This window comes from Macrosteles quadrilineatus, unplaced genomic scaffold (genome assembly GCF_028750875.1).
Source record: "Macrosteles quadrilineatus isolate MER2022 unplaced genomic scaffold, UCM_ALF_1.0 Scaffold_9__3_contigs__length_116548681, whole genome shotgun sequence".
Lineage (NCBI taxonomy): Eukaryota > Metazoa > Arthropoda > Insecta > Hemiptera > Cicadellidae > Macrosteles > Macrosteles quadrilineatus.
In genome coordinates this window covers 76549359-76575572 of record NW_026542602.1, presented here as the reverse complement: position 1 = coordinate 76575572, position 26214 = coordinate 76549359, and the positions used below count along the sequence as shown (strand labels likewise).

Sequence of the window (26214 nt, the reverse complement as noted above, 5' to 3'; positions counted from 1 at the left end):
TCACGCTGTCATTATTAACATTTTCAGGTGTCATATTAAATCCGGTGGCACTTAACACTGTATTTCAGATATTACTTTTTTAATTTTGAAATATCGTTTGTTTTTGAACATGTAGATTAGTGGTGATTAATAGAGTAAGTATGTTGCACGGAAGTAATCAAAAGAATTACTTTCAGCATACTAAAACATTTACGGATTTCCCATTTGCAATTTAATTCTGCGACATATTAATGTCACAAACTTCTTCCCTTGTTTGTAAGTGGGTGGCCTTAATTTTACCCAGAGCTTATTGGGTTTCTGGTACACTCTAAAATCATAGACGCTAACTACATTTTAGCGTAAAATAAAACTCTTCTTTTGCAGTATATAGTTACTTTATTAGTCTAGTTTATGATTTTTACGCATTACACTTGTTTCAAAATAGTAGGCCTATCATCATAACTTTTTGAGATGGGGATGAAACCTTTTATCTTTATTTTGGACTACATTTTCCAAAAAATAAGTGAAAGGATGGTTGTAAAATGCAGTGAGGTGTCTTGTGTAACTTCGTTGTTGACTGGGACAAACTGTTTCTTTAGCGAGAATTATTTTATTAAAAACCCAATTAACAATGGATGACCGCTGGTTTTGCTTATTCTTGAGATCAATGTGAACTGTATGACATAGTGACATAGACTAACCAACACAAGTTGACTTCTCAACCCATTGTAAATTTTGAAGCAATTTGAAGCTCGCTTTTCATGTATAGTTCATGTCTGGTGACACTGATCGCTGTAGTGTCGTCGAAATTTTCTTTATATTATTTTAGAGTTAATTCCGTGATTTATGCTTTACTATTTTGTTTTATAACTAGGGGACGAGTGATTTTTACTTTCTCCCCTTATACCATAGTAATGGAGAAAGTATTGTTTTCGTCCAAATTTTCGAGTTTGAGTTTTGAGTGGATATATTCGTTTTGGGTCCCCCTGGACCCAAAAAAGTGGTTTTCGAAGCGATGTCTGTGTGTGTGTGCGTGTGTCTGGATGTGTACAGAGCTAAGGACTACTAGTACACCTGTGGTCCGATTTCGATGAAATTTGGTATGTAGGTTCTAATCCATTGTATCTCCAGGTGTTTTTTAATTTTTTTGAAATTTTAATTTTTAATGGGGATTTCCCCATAAAAACCCATAAAAATTGGAAAAATCGGATTTTATCAATAATGGCCCGAACGATTTTGATAACAATTTAGTATGTTGTAGCACTTTAAATTCTGAATAAAATGGTACAAATCCAATTTATGTAAAAATTACGGTTCAATAGTTATTGTAAATTATGTTATTTTCCAATAAAAACCCCATAAAATAACGGAAAATCGGATTCCCTCAAAAAATGGCCCGAACGATATTGATATAAATTTAGTATGTTATAGTCCTTTAAATTCTTAACAAAACTGTACAAATCCCATTTACTCTCATCGCTTACACCTGATAAAGGTAGTTGACAAACTTATGGGAGAAAGTATGTGTCAGAATGCTGATACCGTTTATTTATGATTAGATCGTTTGTTTGGTTAAACGAGGTTTTACATGAGGTTTTAATTGACCGAAATAACAAGAAACTAGTTGTAAACACAACATGCCCTCTTCAGTGAACCGGACAGAACTTACAATAAAATTGTCTTCAGCTGATCCATAAGGATGAGGAATCTACTAAGAGATTATGTTTTATCTATGATAGTAATTAAACATATGTTTTGGAGGATACATTTTATGTTTTTGCACTGATTTATTTTACCGACGAAAGTTTGTAGAAGGGGATGAAAGGAGTTTCTCTAAGCATTCCCTCACGTAAGCGGAGACGTTGGCTGAATTCCAAAACTGAAGGGAAAGATGGGAACGAGAATTTCGGGGCATTGCCCTTAACGCAAGTAAATATAAATTCAGAATTTCGTTTGCCGTTAGTCAAATTTTCATAGATTCAATTTTTTTTCATCATTCAAAATTTGAAAACAAATAATTAAAGATGAAATATTTAAGCTACGGAAACGGATGCAAATATGTTGTATTTCGATTAGAATGTAAATTATGTGTTTTGTATGGCTACCAAAAGATTTTGTATAGGCTGAGTTATCTTTAACTAGGTGGAAATTAACGCGACACATATTTTTATACATTTTTGCGATCAATAAAATCGGATAATTCTGAGATAAAATACTACTAACGCCTTTCGTTGTACTCTTTCTCAAAATTACACATTATAGAAACATATAGTTTTCTTTCCAATAATTAATTGTAATAACATAATATGATAGACATTTTACACTTTTTTTTATTTGGCCATAAATGTACTTCGTAATTGATCAATCAAATTTAAAGTTTTAACGTGATTGAAAATATATCTCTTTTTGAATTTAATAATTGGATGTTTTGTCAATCAAACAGTTATTGTTTAAACTTGAGTTATACAGTGTGAATCAAGCTAATTAGGGTAATAGACGAGTCTCATGCTTAATGACCTATTACGAATTATTCTCACTGATTTTATAACTACTACGATGCAATAAATGCTAACCTCTTTGTTTTACAATGAACTCGTGGGTAAAATAATGCAATTGCTTTCGTTTAGATTCTGTTAATAGTTTGAAGTTGCACTTTATAAATATTTAAAAATGCTATAGGGAATAGTATTTTTGCTCAGTTGTGTATCATGAAATAAGTTATATTTTCCAATTGGTATTATTGCATGAGTAGAAATATTGAAGAGCGTTGAAAGTCTCAATTTTTAACACGGCGACCTGATTTGTTTAAGCATAAAAGTATTGGAAACTGCGTGTTTCCTAGTATCAAGTTTCTTAAAATATTGTCAATATTCGCTTTGGGAAATGATGCTGCATTTCTGACAAACATCACTTTGATGATAAAGTTTGAAATATCAATTCTTGGTTCTGTTAGGTTTGATAAGAGGGGACGTTTTATGTATGCATTTATTATTGTTTTATACTTTATTTTGAGTTTTTGAACATGACACTGAATAAGTTCCTGATAATTGAAAAATCGATTATGGATAGTAAAAAATATTATTATTAAGTACTAACTCTAAAAACAATTTTTTTCAATACTGTACACAAATGTACACAACTGAAGTAGATCCACGAATTTCTAAAAATATTCTTACTACTCTGTATTACTAAGTTTTACTAGCTTCTATTGTTACAAAGGGTTTCTATTAATAACTCCATTAGTGGTGAAAGGCTTCCATTACAATCCTGTCAGATTTTAGTTGGAAATTGGAAGATTTTTCAAAATTGTTCTATGTATTGTGTACTACTTTAGCTAATATTCCTGAAACGTAAGCTCCTTTGAATATGTTATACGGTTATACTATGCACTACTGATTTCAAGAATTCTCTTAATTTGTTCGTATTTTTCGAGTACGATTATTGTAACTGTATAAATAACTGTATTTTAAACTTTGATTCTGTCAAATTTAAACAAGAGGATTTTATTAAACCAATATGAACTATTAAATGATCCGTCGTAAACGCATATGTCACTATAGTCTTTAAACATAACACAGTTTTAAACAAAAATTAATTTAGATTTAGCTTGCAACTTAAGAACTGGTTTTCTTCACTCCCGGATTTACAGTTTTGAAACTTTAACCCCTCTGGTCCTTCAAAACCAGCGCAATATCAATTTATATCGGTTGAAAGATTTAACCACAAATATCAGATAGTTAGTAAACAACTTTCATCTCGTATCTTTTGGGGAAACTTCACTATGACCAAGTACCTACCCAATTTCCTAAACCAATATCGCATAAAATGCTTCGTAATATCCAATTGTCGACCATTTGGCCCAATCTACTAAAAAAAAGTTATTGTCTCCCAAATCACTATTTTAGTTGTTTACGCTACTCCGTATACCAATGTCGAATAGGTAAAAAAAGTCTGGTTGTTTGAAATATACATTATTTTACGTGATTTAAAATTAGATACCCAGTATCACAGATATCTTTAAATATTTCTCCAAGTTTTGGTTTGGGAGAGGAAAGTTAAGAATGTATTGGAAAAAGATTAGGGTCGTACGCTGACAGAAACTTGAAAATCAGCAACGATTGCTTGGGTTTCACGTGTAAAAATGTTAACATTCTGCGAAGCCTCAAAGATATAACTAATGGTAACAAGTTATCGAATCAATATTTTCTCGTTAAATTAAGTAGTTGTGAAAATTGACACATTTTCTGAAAACACCATTGGTTTGATAATTTTGGATAATTAAATCCTGATTGAATGATCTAATCAAAATGCTTGTCTTAATGTCGGTAAGGCTTTACACGTTCTATGTAATTGAACCCAAATCAAAAGTAAAAATCATGATACAGTATCATCATTAATTATAAAAATAATTGAATTAATCCAACTTTTAGTTTTATCTATTTACGCTTTGGACTGACAATAACTCCGTAACTTTTTAAAACGAGATAAAATACAATAATTTACTAAACTGTGTTTCTGACATTTTAAATGTTTCCTTCAGAATCGTTTGGTGCCTTTTTTCTTCAAGAATAAATGGTTTTGAAACATTTTCTTGTGACTTTCATGATTACGATTTTTATAAATTTGTATTTTGGGTGTTTATGGCTTTGCTACATGAGCATAGTCTCAAATTTGTATTCTTTTTTACGGGTTTCGTTTTCATAATGTTTACTTCTTCTGATTTAATTTTTTATGTTTGAATCGTCAACTCGTACTAATTAATTAATTATTTTATTTCTTTTGTAATTTTTTATCTGACAATATCTTTGACAACTCCAAGTAAATGATTTGATATCAAAATCATCGCTGAACGAATCATAAACATTAATTCAATGTGTTTTGTTGTTAAATTTGCTACGTTAACATTTTTCTAGGTTATCAAACATTTAAATACTCCAGTAAACCTCGCTATCAGTGTTGTTACAAATGGGAAAGGTTGCGCCAAGACTGTCTGTCTGTTCAGTAATGATTTGCCCTGGACATGTGACGTGTCGTCATAGCAACCGGACAACCTGTTGTACACAAACTGTAGTAATGGCACATCGGTTGTAGTGAATACTCTAATGTCTCCAGCTTACAGCCTGATCTTAAGCCCAGTTTATTAATTGTAGGGGTTTTGTTCAACAATTGTATAAATTTAATGATACTTTCCACTAGTGGTAAATTGGGTAATTCCATGATATTTCAATTGAGGTTGACTTAAAATATGTCAAATTTAGAAGGGTTTTTGTAAAAGTTTATGATAAAAAAATTTACTTACTTGAGACGATTGGATCGTGTTATCAATGAAAATTGCATTTCAAAAGTTTAGTTAATTAACTGCACAAATCATTGTTTAACCATTCTAACGTCGATCTAATATTTGGAAGCTTTGAAAACAACTTATAATAAAGTAAAGTAATAATGCGACAAACCTTTTTTTTAATCTACGTCTTTTAATGCACGGGTATGTAATTACGAATGTAAATAAGCCAGGAGAACTAATAGCAATCTGGATTCTATTGTAAAGTAAATTGTTTGCCTATCTTTGTTGTCATTTACAGAGGGTAATAACGCTATGAAGATTTTTTTTATGCCATTGGCTTTTGTTGTTCCTGCAAAGATAAATTATTTCGATTAAGAAGAAAGTAAGGTTACTAAGTAAGGGTCATCATTGGTCGAGTGGTATGAGGATTTATGATAACATTGTATATAAATGTAGTTGCTAGCATAAATAGTTTATTTTATGAAAAGTCTATAAACATTGGTTTTAATTTTGTTCACTTTAAAAAGTACATTTTTATATGCAAACAACATTTATACTTTGCCAACAGTAAACATTTTGATGTTGGAAATTAATACTGTATTTTGAGATCAGGTTTGTTGGTTTGTAACACAACTATGCAACAGGATATATCCTTGTATATAAACACCTGTCTGTGACTGTAGTTGGTTTGATGATATTCAATTTCACTGATGACAATGTTAACACTATGCTCTAAACCTGATACAAGCATTATTGGGTCGGGTTGCTACGTACTAATACTGGCTCAAAATCACTGCATTTGCTGCAAGAGTAACAACTTGATTACTCTTAATCGTGGCTATTAAAATTGCAATTCCACCCTGCCTTTCTCAAAGGAGGATTTATTTCATACTTTTGCTGACTTCTATGTTAGTTAAAAACCATTTATTCAATTTCGATCATATTCAGCTTATTTCCTGAATATTCACATCTTTATGCTTTTTAACATAAATTTAAAAATAACAAAACTAATGTATGACATGCAAAGTTAAATGTGCACTCTATATCAATGAAGTCCATCTTTAGGTCCTAAAGAAATTACCCGAGTATAGAAATTACCCGAGTTCTAAGTAATAATGATTATTTTACAAAATTTAAACATTTTAACAAACAAAATAGTCTGGAACATTTTAACAGTTAATGGAAATAATAGCACCCAAAAAATAATAATGCAGGCACAAAACTGATGAACGACAAGAATTGGTAAACAATGAGGTTAGAGTCTGTTGGAATTGATTTTTCGATCACACTTAAAACTTAATCGAAACCATGATGGTATCAAAAGAATATATAAAACACATTACTTATATATTACAAATAGCTGACACATTTCATCGTTAAAAAACACCGAAAACTTAAAATCCAATCTGCTGCGTATGAAATCCTTTAAGAGTCATCTCTTCGTTGCTTCATTAGCGTTATCGAACGAAAGAGAAGAGTAGAGATAAGGAATAAAAATGGTCTGTGGAACGGAGGAACAATACATCGTGATGATACTATACGTCGTACCACTTAACATTAATAGCCCAATTAGTAGTCCTAAAGTATACTTGCTGTGGCGGTATGATATCTCAGAAGGTTTGTAGCACGGAGGGACAGTTTATCGAACTGATACTATTCGTGGTACCACTTGACATACTGAGTTAGTAGTCCATACTTGCTGTGGCGGTATGATATCTCAGAGAGGTTTGTGGCACGGAGGGACAGTTTATCGAACTGATACTATTCGTGGTACCACTTGACCTACTGAGTTAGTAGTCCATACTTGCTGTGGCGGTATTATATCTCAGGGATGTTCTGTAGCACGGAGGGACAGTTTATCGAACTGATACTATTCGTGGTACCACTTGACCTACTGAGTTAGTAGTCCATACTTGCTGTGGCGGTATGATATCTCAGAGAGGTTTGTGGCACGGAGGGACAGTTTATCGAACTGATACTATTCGTGGTACCACTTGACCTACTGAGTTAGTAGTCCATACTTGCTGTGGCGGTATTATATCTCAGGGATGTTCTGTGGCACGGAGGGACAGTTTATCGAACTGATACTATTCGTGGTACCACTTGACCTACTGAGTTAGTAGTCCATACTTGCTGTGGCGGTATTATATCTCAGGGATGTTCTGTGGCACGGAGGGACAGTTTATCGAACTGATACTATTCGTGGTACCACTTGACCTACTGAGTTAGTAGTCCATACTTGCTGTGGCGGTATGATATCTCAGGGAGGTTTGTGGCACGGAGGGACAGTTTATCGAACTGATACTATTCGTGGTACCACTTGACCTACTGAGTTAGTAGTCCATACTTGCTGTGGCGGTATTATATCTCAGGGATGTTCTGTGGCACGGAGGGACAGTTTATCGAACTGATACTATTCGTAGTACCACTTGACCTACTGAGTTAGTAGTCCATACTTGCTGTGGCGGTATTATATCTCAGGGAGGTTTGTGGCACGGAGGGACAGTTTATCGAACTGATACTATTCGTGGTACCACTTGACCTACTGAGTTAGTAGTCCATACTTGCTGTGGCGGTATTATATCTCAGGGATGTTCTGTGGCACGGAGGGACAGTTTATCGAACTGATACTATTCGTAGTACCACTTGACATACTGAGTTAGTAGTCCATACTTGCTGTGGCGGTATGATATCTCCGGGATGTTCTGTGGCACGGAGGGGCAGGTTATCGAACTGATACTATTCGTGGTACCACTTGACATACTGAGTTAGTAGTCCATACTTGCTGTGGCGGTATGATATCTCAGGGATGTTCTGTGGCACGGAGGGACAGTTTATCGAACTGATACTATTCGTGGTACCACTTGACCTACTGAGTTAGTAGTCCATACTTGCTGTGGCGGTATGATATCTCAGGGAGGTTTGTGGCACGGAGGGACAGTTTATCGAACTGATACTATTCGTGGTACCACTTGACCTACTGAGTTAGTAGTCCATACTTGCTGTGGCGTTATGATATCTCAGGGATGTTCTGTGGCACGGAGGGACAGTTTATCGAACTGATACTATTCGTGGTACCACTTGACCTACTGAGTTAGTAGTCCATACTTGCTGTGGCGGTATGATATCTCAGGGATGTTCTGTGGCACGGATGGACAGTTTATCGAACTGATACTATTCGTGGTACCACTTGACATACTGAGTTAGTAGTCCATACTTGCTGTGGCGGTATGATATCTCAGGGATGTTCTGTGGCACGGAGGGACAGTTTATCGAACTGATACTATTCGTGGTACCACTTGACATACTGAGTTAGTAGTCCATACTTGCTGTGGCGGTATGATATCTCCGGGATGTTCTGTGGCACGGAGGGGCAGGTTATCGAACTGATACTATTCGTGGTACCACTTGACATACTGAGTTAGTAGTCCATACTTGCTGTGGCGGTATGATATCTCAGGGATGTTCTGTGGCACGGAGGGACAGTTTATCGAACTGATACTATTCGTGGTACCACTTGACCTACTGAGTTAGTAGTCCATACTTGCTGTGGCGGTATGATATCTCAGGGAGGTTTGTGGCACGGAGGGACAGTTTATCGAACTGATACTATTCGTGGTACCACTTGACCTACTGAGTTAGTAGTCCATACTTGCTGTGGCGGTATGATATCTCAGGGAGGTTTGTGGCACGGAGGGACAGTTTATCGAACTGATACTATTCGTGGTACCACTTGACCTACTGAGTTAGTAGTCCATACTTGCTGTGGCGGTATGATATCTCAGGGAGGTTTGTGGCACGGAGGGACAGTTTATCGATCCAAAGCGTGCTGAAGTTGATATATCTGACCAACTCTACCACAACACGTCCTCGCCTGGCCCACGTGTACATAACAGGGATTATACTACTTAATTATCGTTTGGCCACCTCAACTTTTTTTTTATTAAAACTTCTTTATATCAACTCTTTTTTAATTTGACAATTTGCGTGTACGGTTAAGATTGGCCTTAATTTTTTAACGGTGTGTTGTGGTCTTGGTTTCTGAATTTTTCTTTTTCTACGATAAACCAAAAATGTATTAATATTTTTGTAATATATAGAGTTAAATATGTGGCCACTATGAATTCAACCTAACGTTTTATTTGTTATGGCAAATTAGTGTTTTTGAACACAAAAAGTTTAGGCTACGATTGTTAAATTATTAATATATGTAGTACTAATAAATTTATATTTTAAGTATAACTAATATTTATAACTTTTTCTAAAATGTTGAATTTATTTTCCGCAAAAATTATTGAATTATGGAATTGCAGTACGCTATATGCTACCTTAAGCCCTTAACTGTTTCGATAGTTTAGCTGATGCACCATTACTAATTTTTAAATAGGCCTGGTCGCGTTTTATATAGTCAATAGTCAAGAATATGTATTCATTAGTATACATAATTGTTCGTGAAGAGCGTTATAACCTCCAAAACGAAAAAAAACCAAGATGTAGATGTAACCAATTTTGAATAAACTTAATAGTATAAATACACGCCTTACTTAGTTTATTATAACAAATCAAATCAGTGTTTACTTCTGTTCAGTGAGTTTAGGTCAAAAAGAAGTTTTTGAATTTTTTAAATATTCTATTGTATGTACCTCAATACATAATCTTTCGTATTCATACGGTCTCAGCCATCATTGCTTACATTTATTGAAAATTTTAATTTTTTGTTTTTGTAAACATCATGATAAACATACAAACCATAGGAACTTAGAGATTTAAATATGTCCTTTACCAGAGTAGTTTTTGTTTTACAAAAAGCTTAAATATGTAGTTAAAATGTCTTTCCAAAACATTTTATTTTTTCCATGCTGGATAGTTCCAGCTCCCAAGTAGTTGTTTTGGATTGGAAAATGTGCCAAAACCGTTGAGAATAGAGAAATCCCCCGCCAATAACGGCCAATCTGGTGAGTCATGTCTGCTCCCTTTGAGATGTATAGGACCTGGTTTCATTATCCTCAGCTTCATGCTTTGTACCTTCAACATAAACTTCAAAGGAATCCGCAATAATCTCGTTTTATGGTCGTGCAAGGGAATAATGATTCTTTATGTTTATGTTTTCCACATTTGGCCCCCGTCTTTCATACTATTATTTTAAATACTCAGCGTTAAGTTTTTTATTCGTCCTAAGGTTGTGTATTAAAATTAAATATGTTAAACAAACAAAATTCGGAAATATTTAGCGTTTTAAGTAAGAACGAGCTTTAAATGGATACATCAACTAATGATGACGCTTAATGATTTGTTTGTTTTCAGTAGTTAATTTATTAGCTACGTTTTTCCACGATGTTTTTTTCTTGTGAGTAAAAATCAACATCTCCGTAGTTGTTATCTTAATACATTAGAAACCTTTAATAAAAAATAATGTTTTGGGAAGTTTTCAAATGGAATTAGTAACTGAATTAGGGATTTCCCATACATATACATAAAAAATAAACTTGTTACAAAATTAATAGAACCATTCACTTTGATGATTTTTTAGTTACTTTGAAACATATGTGTCGGAAAACAAATAGGAATTTTGACCGTCAGACTAGGTTAGATTAGTCAATAGTTTGTCTCTTTTTGGTTTTTATAAAATCATCTATTTGGCAGTAAAATAATTATGATATGACTCCTCTGGACGTTTTCCTTTGGGGGCAGTAAGGAATGACGTCTACTCGGTGCAGATTCGGAATCTGGATCACCTCCGACAGAGAATAGTCCCATGTGTTCGACCAATATCCCCAGAAGTACTGACGAAAACCTGGGAAGAGATTAAATTTCACTTAGATTTATGCTGGGCCACTACTGGTGCTCATATCGAGTTGTACCAAGTTTCTAATAAAACTTGAGAATTTTAGCTTTAAATACATAAATAAAACATTAAACATAGTATTTAATTTGATATCAGTATTTGCATTTAAAATGTTTCAGTTCGGACACCCTGTATTATTAGTTCATGCACAAGGAAAGTCACTATAAGTGTATATACGTAAAGAATATTTTTTTCGAGAAAAGGGATATGTTGAACATAATATCTGTGGCAGTTTTTTACAACGAAATGACAAAATGTCTATATAATCCAACATTTCAACTCCAAAAGTGATAGGAGCCCAGGCACGAAGCCCTAATTTAATCATATCAAGGTAGCGCCACTGACAGTCGCGTTACTCGCGCTGGAAATTATTTCCTTTTGCGTTACAAAATCAAATCTGCCTTTTGTACATCGGTGGACATGTTTCAGAAAGAATCCATATATAAAAAACAGTTTTGTCAAAAAGATAAACTCTAATTGAGTCATTTAATTAATACATGTCAATGAATTATGTTGTGTAATATTTTTTAATTATTTTGGATTAATTACATTATATCGAGTTTTACAGGCTGACAAGCTAATCCCCTCTTTCTAATAATCTTGGGCACAGAAAACGTACTACTATAACCCAGAATGCCAACCGCATGGTAAAAAGCATTAAGCGTTTTGAGAGAGAGCTTTGCCTGTCAATCCGTAGGCAGCGCCACCAGCGTTGCCATGCAATAGCATAGCAACGCTGGTGGCGCTGCCTACGGATTGACAGGCAAAGCTCTCTCAAAACGCTTAATGCTTTTTACCATGCGGTTGGCATTCTGGGTTATAGTAGTACGTTTTCTGTGTCTTGGGTTTCATCAAATAATCTGCAATCTTACAACTGATCTACAAGATCCAGTTGTATAACTCTCTTAATGGTATTTTAATGTTTTTTAATGTATTTTAATGGTTTACAATACCTTGGTTGCTGTAGTGACAACTATTTCGTCTCTCAGACCACCATGACAACAAGTGTCAAGTAGTCACTTCCTTTGAAGGTCGTCAACAGAATTCAATAAATAACACACGCACGAGGCACGGAAATACATACTTTTACAAAAAAAAATTTAAGTACATAAGTACTTGCTGTCAAGGTGGTCTATGTGGTCTGTGGCGTGTGCCTATGTCTTCTTTAACAGTTTATTTTGAGTTTCAGTATAATTTCATCACATTATCTTGTATTTCAGTTTAGTTTTATCAGTTTATCGCGTGTTTCAGTTTAGTTTCATTACTTTATCTTGTGTATCGATCTATTGTTATCAGTTTATCGTGTATTTCAGCCTATTTTTATCAGTTTATCTTTTGCTTCAGTTTAGTTTGGTCGGTCTCTCTTGTTTTTCAGTCTAATTGTTTATCTTGTATTTCAGCATAGTTTCATCAGTTTGTGTTTCTGTCTAGTTTAATCGGATGAGGTTGTTTTTCAATCTAGTTTAATCTGATGATCTTGTGTTTCAGCTCACAAACTGGCCGGTCTGTACAGCTGCGGCAGGGTTGCCCTGACCGAATTGCAGTCTTGGCTTTTCTACCAATGGATTCCATCTTCTGACCTTGAATGTAAGTGAATATACTGTTCACTATGTATATACGACATAACCCAAACCTAGCCTGCACTACTTGATCAAGAATAAGCAATGGTTTTATTTTGTCTATTGTTTGTTAGATCCCACACATTTTTTTTGGAATTTTCAGTTTTAAAATTGATTATGAGTTCTCAAGAATTTGATAACCGATTGTAGTATAATGTGTAGTTGAGAAGTTATGGGGTCTTGCAATGGAGAAAGGGAGCAAAACTTATTCTTGTTCCTACCTGAAAAGGATTGAAGATTATTTTATCAAAAAGTGTAATTATTTATTTTACAATTTATCTAATGCGTCCTCCTCCTTGGCGAAATGTGCCCAATTTATTTTCCTTCATTTTTTTTAGTTTGTGTATTGATTTTGTTGATTGTATTCTTATTTTTTATTTCTTTTTATCAGGTTTCTGTTCTTTCTGCTGACAATTGTCTTCTTTTGTTTGGATCTGTAAAACCACAGGTAAACAACTTTCTCTTATTTCTTTAGTTGTTTAGTTTTGTTAATTTACAAGTTTGGTTGCCGCTAAGTACATTTCATTTGGACTATTTTTATTTCACTGTTTACCTAGAGTATTAAAAATATCGTTTGTGATTTTTTAAATGTGTTTTTAATTCAGTCTGCATTTGAAACTAATCTTCGGCTAAATATGAACCTAGAATAACAAAATAGCAACTATGTTACTCTTTATTTGCACTTTTTGACTACATTATCGAATATGACAGTAATAACCAGGTTTATACGACTGAACCGACCTAAACCGCTGATGTAGGTTTCCATTCATTCATAACAGAGAGTCTTATCTATGACTCATGCTCCTTATCAGTAACAGTTTCAAGGTCGTGTTTAAGTCTCTTTCTGATTAGTCATCATCTTCACTCAACTCTGGCGATGACAAGTGACGTAGTGAGTGGAGGTAGTTTATTTGGTTGGAAAGATTTTTTCCAAATTTGTCAATTTCTAGATACTATAATTAGGTATTTTTTATGCTTATTAACCTTGTAAAATCACAGAAAACATATTACTAAAATGCACTCTATTTGTTGGAGAACTGTAATTGTTGGACAACTTAATGCGTTGCGTTGAATAAAATAAAACTAAAATCTTGAAAAATAAGAATGATGAGCTCTTTAATGGATTGTTTATAATACAAAGAAAACAAAGAATAGAACATATGGTAATTAAAATAATTACTAATGCAGATGTCAATATAGAGAAAACAAGTAATTATGGAACTTTGGCAAAGAGTATCAAACAGTATTGATTTGAATATACAGTATATTTACACTTAGGTAAGAATGTCACGTTCCCCGATCACGTTGAGTCGATTTTATTTAGTAGTGGAATTTGTTGAGAATAACTTTAAATAATATATTTAGCATTTAAAACTAGTCAGCCCTTATTATTGAGTTATGTCATAGATAAAACATAGTCCGTTATGTTTACTACTTTTTCTCTGTATTTACAAGAAGTTTTACATTATATTTGTTCCGCTAATAAAGTGTTTGTAACAAACTTATAAGTTCACATTGTTGTTTTGAAATGGATGCCTACCTACGAAACATTAATTTATTTTACGCAAATAATTCACTCCATGTATAAAGAATTAAAAAAAAATACAAGCAGTGTTAATTATACCAAGAATGCATTGTAGAATTTCCTTTTATCTTGAAGATGTGTATGAAAGTTGAAGATGACTGCTTTCGCTTTCACTTAATCTGCGGTCAAGGCAGATTCTAATTTAGTCAGTGATGGAAGAGTACACAAGTAGGCGAAATGTGTAGTACAATCTCTGTAGTGGTTGAAATTCAGCGTTAGTTTGGTAAAGTGTAAAAATAAATATGTAACAGTTTTATGTATAAACGCTTGAAAAAATCGTTCTCTAATTCTTGGGTTTTCCTGTATTTTCTGTAAGATTGTATGTAGACTACAAAAGCGTCACTGTAGATTAGTAAACAGAGAAAAAATATAATTTATAACACTGCTCTGTGATTAGTATTTGATTTTCATACTAGTCTTCAGCAATAGGAGGCCCTCCCGAAGCTAGAAGGTGGTCCATATAATGGTGATCTAAACAATAAAACGCTTTGAGAAAACTAAGAGCCATTGTAATAGGAAACAACGGAACCGGATGACGCACACAACGCTAATACTGCTGTTGTAAGTGCTTCCGGTTTGGGTTAGTAAGATAACGAACTGATAACTCTGCACTTGAAATTCCGTTGTTGACAATGTAAAAATTACTGCATCTGATAACAAATAAAATTCGTAAATTGGTTGAAATTGCGAGGAACCGTAAAATTAGATTAATTTTATATCAGCCTTGACACCTTTAATATTTTTTACTATAGGTAAGATTTACTTACTTTTGCCTGAAGGTGTCAGATGTTAACATATGCTGTACATGTTTCGAGCTACTTACAGCTCATCTTCAGCAGCATTCTTGAATTAAAAAAATCACATCAAACGATGTTTGTCGACTATTTACAGTTTATATATACACACACGAACACACGGAAATATATACAAAGAACATACACGCGTTTTGCAGTTGTAGGTACCGTAAACATGTTTGCGTACGCACGGTTAAATGAACGGTAAAATTAGAGTCTTTCGCAGCTGCGTCTAATGTTATTCAAGATCGTTTTGATTTAAACTTTTAAAACAGAGATAAAAAGTATATAAATCGTTTCGTAAATTTTTTGTTAACAAAAAATTAACGTAACAACTTAAGTAGTTGTTGTAATATTGATAGGTAAGCTGCTTCAGATATCCCAGCCTTCAAGGCCTAGAAACTTATAATTTCGTATTATATTTCATAAAAAAATAATAAATTCCTAATTTATAGTTTTAAATTAATCCAGTTCATAATCACATCGACTTAAGAGTTATTTTGGATCCAGAACTGACATAGCCTAAATATTTCAATCAACACTAATTTCTGGGGAGTTTTTATTAACCCCAGAAGTTCAGGGCGGGCATTATTAATTGTACCAACTGACCCGAGTCAGGTAGACCTAGTCGGGTATTCCTGAATTGCGCCAACTAGTCCACGGAGCCACCCTATTCTATTAACTGCACCAAGTGGCGGCCCTCCTTGACTGTATACTTGAGAGGTTATGTTAAATTTAAGTTAGGTTAGGATAGGATATGTTAGGATGACACGTAAACAAGGACATTCCTTCTACCAACTCACCCCTACCTGGCTTGGGATTGACGCAACCAAGGAACATTTTTGGGAACCTTTGAAGGCTTGGCGCACTTAATGAACTCTTTGGCGCAATTAATGCACGACCTAATTCCACTCTTGTTCGATTTAAAATATTTACGAGGGTTTGATTAACCGTTCAAATGTAAAACCTGTTCCCAGATTTGGGATTCACTCTGTACATTTCCTTGGTAACAATGTTCGGCCAGTAGTGTTGACACCGTTACGTATCTAGATCACGATCACGTGACCACGTCACGCTAGTGTCAAGTTCTCTGCTACTTGTCGCTGTTCTCGTCTGTGGTACAGTTGCTGCATTGTCCTCCGTGACAAAAGGCGTCAGTAACATAACTGTTTGGTAACAAACAGTGGTTAACTGTTCCCCCAACTAGCTTAACTGTTAACTCCTCACTACCACGACTGGAAAATTGTTCGCGGCCGTTCGATATAATTATTCGGTAGTATTGATTCGTTGTTTGATGATGTCGGTTTTTTCATCGTTGACAGTGTAAATGGATTTTGTATTGTTTTCTTCGCTTGTTTTGTGTATAAAGACTTGTTGGCATCATCATACGTATTGCGTATACACTTCCGTGTGGCGGGTTGATATGCTCTTCACTCAAATACAAATAACTACAGAGGAACGCAAGGCGATGCATCGAATATGTGTGACCTTTAATTCGATGTGCATATAAACCTATGCTTACAGTTGAGATTTTCTTCTGACTCCTATCGGGCCGTCCCCCTGAGTAGGTAACTTATCACTGAATAATTAGTTTAAATTATGTTAATGTCCTGTAACTTTGTACCAAGTTTTGCAGCGCTATCTTTTATTCTTTAAAATATTTCACTGTCCCGAAACTTTTTCCCACCCTGTACATGTCAGCTCCAACGACAGCTAAAATTTATTGCGATTTGTTTATCGATGTTCAATAATGTATTTGATTTCGTTGGTTTTTCAAATATTTACAGAATAGAAATCAGAGCGGGTATCTAAGTCAGATATGGTAAGGGGCCGTTTTGAATTTGTAAATATATTTCAAATACCAATTTAAGTATTTTATTTTATTTTATTTTTACCAATTGTTCATTTTATGCTGGGTATATTAATTCTCTTTCACATGATCTATCAAACTATGAACATATTTTTTTATTCAATGCGTCCAATTGCACATACGCATGGTACCTCTCTATGCCAACTTAATTTTTCCGTATTTTTACTATGTTTTAATCAGGTATACATATCATAAAAATTACTGAAAATAAAATAATACGCCAGTTACTGTACTAAAAAAACTACATATGCTTACAATCCTGAAATTCTAAATTTTGCGATTTCTAGTCACACGAATCTATATATATAATTCTGTAAGACAAAACTTTTACCAGAAAATTGTGGACGTCTGGTAAGTCGTAGAACAGTGGGAGAGGTCTTAAATTAAAGGTCTTGACCCCAGGGACTCGGGAAAAATATCAGAATTCCCATAAAATAACCAGAAAACGAGATATAACGTAAAATATCCACCATAAGAAATGCATGGGGGCTGAAAAACGTTTGCATTCTATCAGCTGTTACTTATTTATTTACAATGTTTACATTTATTCTGAAAGTCAACATTGGTAAATAATGTTTCAAAATGAATTTTATTTGTTTAATAGTTTTGTTTTCCTTTTTTATAATGAGTGAAGTAACTAGACAGGGTAGGGGAAGGCCTGCAAGACGTGGATGAGTGTCAAGGAATTCAACAGACTTAAGAAATGCTGAAAGAGAACGTAATGTAGGGCCTAACTGTGAAAGAAAACTAGAAGCTGGTTTACAACCTGTCTTCAGAAGAATGCTGGAAAATGAGTCAAGTGTTGTTCCTCACAATCTAGGTCCTCTTAAAGCACTTGCATGCATTGTGGCGCATTTCATTTCGCAGAGGAGGCCACGAATGGACATTACAATGCATGTTGCCACAATGGACTCATTAACATGCCACAACCACAAGTAAATGACGAACTAAAAGAACTGTTTTTACATGATTCAAACAAAAACATAAGGCAATCCAACAGTACAATGGCTTTTGCGTCGCTTAACGCTACACAAAAAGAGATTCCGGGAAATGGGCCTTACTGTCTTAAAATTCAGGGACAAATTCATAGATATATTTCTGACTTACTACCGCGAAATGGGGAGTTGCCTTCATAATAATTAATAATAATTTTAACCTTTACATTTGGTTCTCAAAATGGAAACTATAACAGAATTCGTAAGATTACAAAACAAATCTTCAGTTTTAAACTAAAAAAGATGTGCAATGTTTGGCTGTATGGCTGTATGATTCCAGCTCTGATTCGTCGTTTTCCGGGCTCAGGCCAAACCGTGTGCACGTTTCCATTTGTTAATATGTTGTGTTATTGATTTAATCATTATTTTACAATTGTATTTCATTGAAACATCAGAAGCAACTAATATACGACTCCAACGGAAGGAAAACCAAGATATAAAACAAGAAACACTGTTAACTTTAAGTAACATGATATTGATAATTTTAAAAACATATTTCGAATACTTTTCTTTTTATATATGGGTTTTTATTGTAGTCTAAATTAGGGGCTATGGCCCCTACAGGCCACTAGTATAGAATAATTTGACATAAACATGTATCAATTCCGAATATACTTTTAACGCACATGCTTTTCTTTAATTCACGTTGAAATCAACAGATGAAATTGAGTCACCTTTCTCCAACAGACCATGGGAGGTGGACTGTTAAATTGAACCTTTTTCAGCCTCAGCAGCTTTTATCTTTTTTGTAGCTAATATTAGTCTCAACTCTAGATATATCCACCGTTGTCTAGTATACCGACGTTAAGTTAGCTTTGCCCTTTGTTATTTTAACTTAAAATAAAGAGTAATGGAAATTCAGAAGACAACACTTTCAAAAAATCTTATTTCATATATATTTGACGAGAAGCTAAGACTTTCCATTGATAACATCATTTCTTATATGTTTTAAAAAACTTATATAAATTATTAATATCACATACATTATGATGAATTGTCCAACCATATCATTGTCACCGTACAACATTATCAACACAAATATATTGCATTATTAATTATTACTATGGTCAGATAAATGTATAAGTTTTGTTTCCCAATTATTTTATTTCTACTTCACCACTTCTGCCAAATGTTATAGATGTCTTGTTAAAATTGTCTAAAAGACATAAATTATAAAAAAAATCAGATGGTGACTATCTCGCAAACGATGCGATTTTGTTCGAAAATCTGTTATGAATTATTTCTGTTTTATTTTGACACATAAAATATATTCCTAAATTGTTTATACTTATTTAAGGGACTTACTGTAGGCTTCTTTGCTGTTTTAAAACGAATTTCACCTTGCACGCTATATTTTTTGGTATTACCATTGACTTTATATCTACACGTATTACACTACAGTACTTTCAGAAGTTAGACGATGGTTTACAGATTACTCGTTCGTAGACTCGACTTAATAAATTTTAAAAAAGCTGGAAAATTTAAGAGAAATTAGGTTAATTGTATTGTGTTTCCACATACAACAACCTAACTTAAAGCTGAATTATAAATATATATATATATATATATATATATATATATATATATATATAAGGGAGAATTATTATTTATGGTAATGCACATAGACAATAAACAATCATACAGTAGAGTCATAGACCGAAAAAATATGCCATCAGATTTCCCTTGACGTGTACATGTTAAAATCAAAGCATTGTTTACGCCAATGCAATCAGAAAATGAAGCAACGTAACCGGTCAAGCATTGACAGTCCGAATCTCCTTTTAAAGTGGTCAGGAAACGTAAAAAGACCGGCTGCAAAGAACCAATGACAACAATACTGTTATGGTAAAGCAGGCTATATTCCTACTGCATGCCCATGTATGGAACAAAATATGGTGTAATACGATTTTCAAAAATTTTTTTGCTAATCTCAAAAAATCTCTGGTTGATCACTAATTGAAATAAAATAATGATTATTCCAATTCAGTATTGGCGTATCAAATCTAATACCTTAATATCTTTGATATTTTACTATAAATTCAGTTCAGGAAAGGTTGCATCTGAAAATAGTGTTACAATCACTAACCACTTCCTATTGTTATCAGTTTCGGTCGAGTGATAATTTGTTACATTTTTACAAGTGTTTCATGTCATTATATCCATATAAATTAGCTAATTGGTAAAGAGGTTTTAAGCCAGTGTAGTTTCATTGAATGGATGTGTATTGTGCATGTTTATCTGTCAAACAGTGGTCATTTAACCTATAAGGGAAACTAGTAGTCAGGTTGTCTAAAAGGTTCTAATGACGCCTTGATTTTATCTCAATCTCAAACTGTCTTCAAAAAGACGATGAATCATTAACTCTCGTATTGAAATACGAGTGCAAACGCTCAACTCCTAGAGTATGGATTGACTATCTTGTATAATAGATTTACTATACGATAATAAGTGAACATGGCTAAAAATAGAGAGGAAATCAAATTTGTGAACGGTTTCCGTTAATCCACTAGAAACTACCACACCACTGTGTATGTAACAATACAATACAATTATTTCAGCTATGTCTTTGTTCCAACCTCCTATCCCAATCCGATCCGACCCAAAATACATTCATCCTAAACAGGACTTTTAGACAATTACCGTATAGCATTTCAACCTGAAAAAAGTTAGTGTTAGTGAATTGAAGGAAAATGTTCAAATTTCGCCAGTAGTTCAGTCTATGAATGCATAATTTAATTAAACTTTATACTTTAATACAAAATTTGCTGCAGATGGTCTATATTGTACGTTTACCCTGGTATTTTAAAGTCAATGTTTCACCTCTCATTTCACAGACTCAATTATGTGAGTTTATTGCCACTTGTTTCACACTTGTGGATTTCGAGTCTCGGTGAAAACAAAACAAATGAGAAATTATAGTCCAAGTGGCGCCGAGCAGTCTCTGAGTGGAACCCCCCCCTCCCCTCCCCTCCCCCTGCCACTCAGCACACACACACAGACAGACAGAAACACTCTCGTGTTGACCACGTGCAATTGAGGCGTTCTGTGCTGGACAGGTACAAAATAACGCGACCTTAAAGCTACGGTTTATTTTAACAGATCTAAATATGTATTTAACTGTGACTTGTTAAGTGCACACTTTGGATCGCAAATATTGAGAATAATTGTGTTCAATTTCGAATTATATTTCATATTAAACATTAGCATAAGCATTAAGCATTGAATTTCTTCAATTTGTTTTGATTTTCTGTTTATGTTTGTCACCAGAATGGCAACCGATATGGCATAATTTAATGTTTTGAAATTTCAAATTTAGTTTTTGTGCTTATCTTTATACCTTTTAATTTATAAAGGGATTCTGCACCTCTACAGGAAAATATATTTCTAACAGTATGCGTAGATTTACCCTGCGATGCACACGAGCTGAGAAAAAAAGGTTTTAAAGAAACATGCTTGCCTAGAAAGATAAATATAATATCCGTAAAATAAGTCCAACGATAGCCAACATTCGACAGGCAGGATCTCCAAAGTATTGCCATTGAGTAGTAGCATTGACTATATATACCTACTGTAGGTATATATAGTCAATGATAATAGTACACGCTCTGCTCTGCGAGTAACAGATTTTATCACGTAAACTGTACAAGGCGTCTCAATGTAAGAACTTTCTTGGTTGAAATGTAACACCCAATGTAGATGTCTCAACTAGGTCAAGCAGGTATCAACACTCATTAAAGTTACACAATTTCTACTTTTTCATTCGAAAATGGGAATAAACCTGTGCCGCAGTGCAGCTAAGTCATCTATCATTAGATATGTCTAGTCACTTCGAACATGACCAATTTGTTTGAAGATCAACACTGGGTTATCAGAAACTGCTATTACATGAATCTATTTGTTGTGCTACGTGCTACCAAATACAGACAGAATCATTGACTATTGGATACTATCAATAGTGAAATGCAGAATCCATTACTTTATTGTATCAAATAAATAAACTCTTACGTGCCTATGGCTCTGAATCGCTCGCTAAAAATCCAAAGTAAAAATTAACTATACTTTACAAATTAACACATTTTAATGCTGCAGCTTAGCAAAAATGTCAGCATAAATTTTTGGCCACACTGCAATTCAAGCATTGACTAGTATCTAATAAAAAATATCACTGCAGCTTCTGTGCTTCTACCTACAACCACAGACAAGCAGATGGACCCTGTCGAACCGTGAAATTAACAGGATAGAAATAAAGATTAGTCATGACATTCTGTATAACTATTGAATATACTGTACCATTATGGTACATAGTCAATTATATAACCAACCAATCAATTTATTATGTTTCTGATGTGAGAAAAATCTCTCCACGTTTGTCGAAACTAAGGACAATTTATTAGTTTCAAACATCGAACCCTATGCTCAACATCATCAACACTTCCCTACGTCTCGTGGCAGCAGATGCCGATTTTAGTTGATGAAAGTGTTTGATTGTTTGATTCCCACATCATATGTTGTGGTTTCCGTGTCTTGGGAAACATTCTTCCTCTAGACTTTCACAAGTTTTCCTCTGTATTATACATAGCGTATGATAAATAACACTTTGACCAACTGTTCAAGGCCGGGACTTCAGAAGAAATTGATTTATTTTCAATAAATTCCCGGATATGTCATTGGGATAAGTTATGATGATAATGTGTAGCTTACAACATAGGTTGAACAAGACTTAAGTCACATTCTCAAAAAAACTTAATATGCGAGTACAAAAAAAATACTTCCAACACTTATGCGTCAACATTTTAACTTTAAACATTTACAAGATAAATCTAAAAGATGTTGTAATGGCGATCTATGTCGTCATACCTACTACAGTCATACCTATCACCATCAAATCCAAGGCTAATTATTTGAAATTCTAAACATTAATATACAACTGAAATACAAACAAGATTGAATCATTATATCGAGTCGAGTTATTCGATTAATTACCAGTTTTGTGGCCAACCATCAAACGTAATTAAATTATCCGTTGCCAATTTTAACCCCCAGAAACAATAATCAAAATGGTCAATAAGACTAATTGCTAATTATCAAAAATATTTTTTTATATAATTCGTTGCTTATAAAGAACCGTCCATTATTTTGTAAATGAATCTGTCTGTCTCGAGGAATTACAAACCATAATATGCGTTGAACAAATCCCATTAAGTTTTGAATTTAAATACCAACGTTTTAACACTTATTTTTGAAGCTCCTTCAAAATAATGATGCTTCAGAGCTTACTGCTTCTGTGTAGAGGTTTGCATCAATATTTTGCAGGAGTCTCCGGTACCATATGTAGCTGTTTTGTTGTGCATTCTTAATTTGCCCTGTATTTTGTAATCAAACTCAATAGTTTACATGCTTAAATTATATTTAAATTTAATGTTAGTTTTAATTATGTGACTAAAAATGTGCTATACTAGTGGTCAATACAGAAAATTCTATTATTTTCAGTTTGGATTGGAAAAGAATTTGGATTATTTTAATGAAATCAGTAAATCAGCGCTCTCTTTTGGTGGCCCAATTTAAATACTGTACTGTATGTTACTTTCTATTCTAAAATTGGCTTTAGATTGAATGATAATTGGTATATACTTCTATCATAAGTCAAAGCAACAACTTCAATTCCTTGATGTCATACAACAATTCTTCTGTGTTTGCAGTCATGTCGGACGGGTTCCGAGCCAGGGACATCGGTCTGCGGGCTCAGAAGAAGATCTTGGGCCGGATGGCCACCAACAAGAATGCCCGTAAGATATTCATAGATGACAACACTGCAAGTCTGCTGGACAACTTGTACAAGCTGGTATTGGAATATGTAAGTGGATCATTGTAACATTTGTAGAAGCATACGGTAATGAATATTCATGATAACTGATAACTCAGAACTGTATTTGGCTCTGGTCTGGACAATATTTCTTGGTACCGGTACCGGTTCTAATGTATGCAGTTTGTTAGGCTAACTGTAAAATTACAGACTCTGTAGGCCTACATGAACTTTTTCAACCCCCAACATAGTTGTGTAGAGTTGTGTTCAATTTTCGAATAAACAATATTCTATTAGTTTGGTTCACTTGAGTTATTTCATTGCGTAAAGACATTTTTTCTGTCTCCCCGCATATATCTGGAAACCGGTGTTGAAACTTTTTGCAGCCACAGTCTAAAATATATATTTTTAAGGATTCAAAAACTCACACAAATGAGCAAATTGTAGTAATGTACGAGGAATTTAGTTTTTGACACTTTATGGGTGGACTTAGTTTGTTATGTAATTTCTTACCTTATTTTTCCAATTTTCTCTGCCAGTAAAAAAGGCCCTCCTCTTTTTAAACTGACCCTGACAATTTGTAGAACTGATCTTAAATTTCATAAATAAAAACTACAAAACTAAAATATAAATTTTCAAAACAAAAATAAAATTTTTAAACATGGAAGTTAAACATTTCTCTTTGGATATCTAATTAAATAAAATAAAAGTTTGATTTTGTGTTATTTTTAGTCCTTGTTGGAACAAAACTTTTTCAATTACTCTAAACAAATTATGGAAATAGGATAATTAAAATTTTCAAAGTAGCAAAGAGTTTATTTAAGGTTGCCAAGTCCATTGGAGTCTTTCAGCCAAGTTTAGTTACATCAATTAGATTCTCAGAGATGAAGTGAAAAGTTGCTAACCTCACTTTAGTGACAACCCCCCCCCCCCCCAGACTTGGTCTTGTGATCCTTTAAACCTGAACACTTTGACACTCAAGAGTCAATCTCTTTATTGCTCTTTTCTAAATTGAGCCGTCTACTTTAATACAGTATTGATTCTGTTGGTTTTAAAGGACAGTGGTAAATTGGCTATCATAAACAGCACCTGTCCCTTGTTTAATCTATCTATATCTATCTTCTATCTATATATTAATAGGCGAGCATGTTTCTTTAAAACCTTTTTTCTCAGCTCGTGTGCATCGTAGGTGAAATCTACGCATACCGTTAGAAAGCTATTTTCCTCTAGGTGTGCAGAATCCCTTTATAAATTTAAATAGGCTCAAAGATAAGCACGAAAAATGAGTTTAAAAATTTGAAAAAAATTAACATGGATCTTATGCGTTGCCATGGTGACGAAATAACAACGAAATATAAACAGAAAATCAAAACAAATGGAAGAAACTCCAATCACATGTTTTATTTACAGTGTGGGGTAAAAATAGATAAGTGAGTACAGTACATTGGACATTTTTGGTCGAGTTTCGACCACTGGACGACCTCTCGTACTTATTTAATAGCAAGCATATTTTTTGTGACAATTACTCCTCCGAAACTACTGAACCGATTGACATGTTTTTGGTGTCATTGCAAAGAGCGTAACGTGAAGTTGTGCAGGAAACTTTCTTTTTAGGGAAATAATCAGAGAGTGAGGCCCTGGGGCCCTTTAAAGTTTTGTATTTCTCCATAAGATTAACATGGGACACAAAAATTTTCATGCAACTCCAGCTGTTGTCAGAAATTAAAAGTGAGAAGAAGAACATATGTTAATATTGAAAACAGTCAATAAGTTTGCTAATTTAACAGTTTGCTACAAATATTTGCTGACTTGGTTGAAATTACAGTAGTTTTAAAATAACGCCTGTAATACTTAGCAATTGCTTGAATTCGAGCAACAGGGACACTAGTATCTTTAAATTCATATTCGTTTAAATTTGACTAGAACTAGAAGATAAGGAGTTTATAAAGTGGAATTAAGATCTTTTGCACCACAGACATATAGAATAACCATAAGAACTTTTGCGACTTGTGACACATACTATTTTATTTAATTTCAGATAGATTTAAAAAAGCTAGATAGATAACAAGGGAATTGCGTACAGCACTAGCAAACTAACTGGTAGATAGCTAGTTCGATTCTGAAACTGGACTTTCAGTGGTCATATAAACCCTGGTCTTGATACTTTCTTGACCATTGGCGGTTCCAAGGAGAGCAATAGGCGCTAAAGCCCCCCCTTGGACCCTGGAAATATAAATATAAACGTACATTTTTTAGTATAGGAGGTCTTTGGGCACAGTTCTAGACCTTAAAAATGGCTTTAAAAGTCAGAAAACTGCTATAAAAGTAGCCAATTTTTTGGGGGAAGGTCTCTGGCCCCTTACCTAGTGTAAAAACCCCTAGTTAGCCCCCCCCCCCCCTATACAAGGTCCAAGAACCGCCACTGATCCTTGACCTTTTG

At 34.0% G+C, this 26214-nt stretch overlaps 1 protein-coding gene across 1 annotated transcript in view; it reads left to right on the top strand.

The window, feature by feature from the left end:
• The window catches only part of LOC129003583 (tumor necrosis factor alpha-induced protein 8-like protein), a 42594-nt gene that overhangs the window by 14062 nt on the left and 2318 nt on the right, over positions 1–26214 (top strand). Inside the window, exons 3-4 of the mRNA XM_054431880.1 lie at positions 12597–12695; positions 23671–23825. Of these exons, the coding sequence (XP_054287855.1) occupies positions 12597–12695; positions 23671–23825 (254 nt within the window). The remainder of the gene's footprint in view (positions 1–12596; positions 12696–23670; positions 23826–26214) is intronic.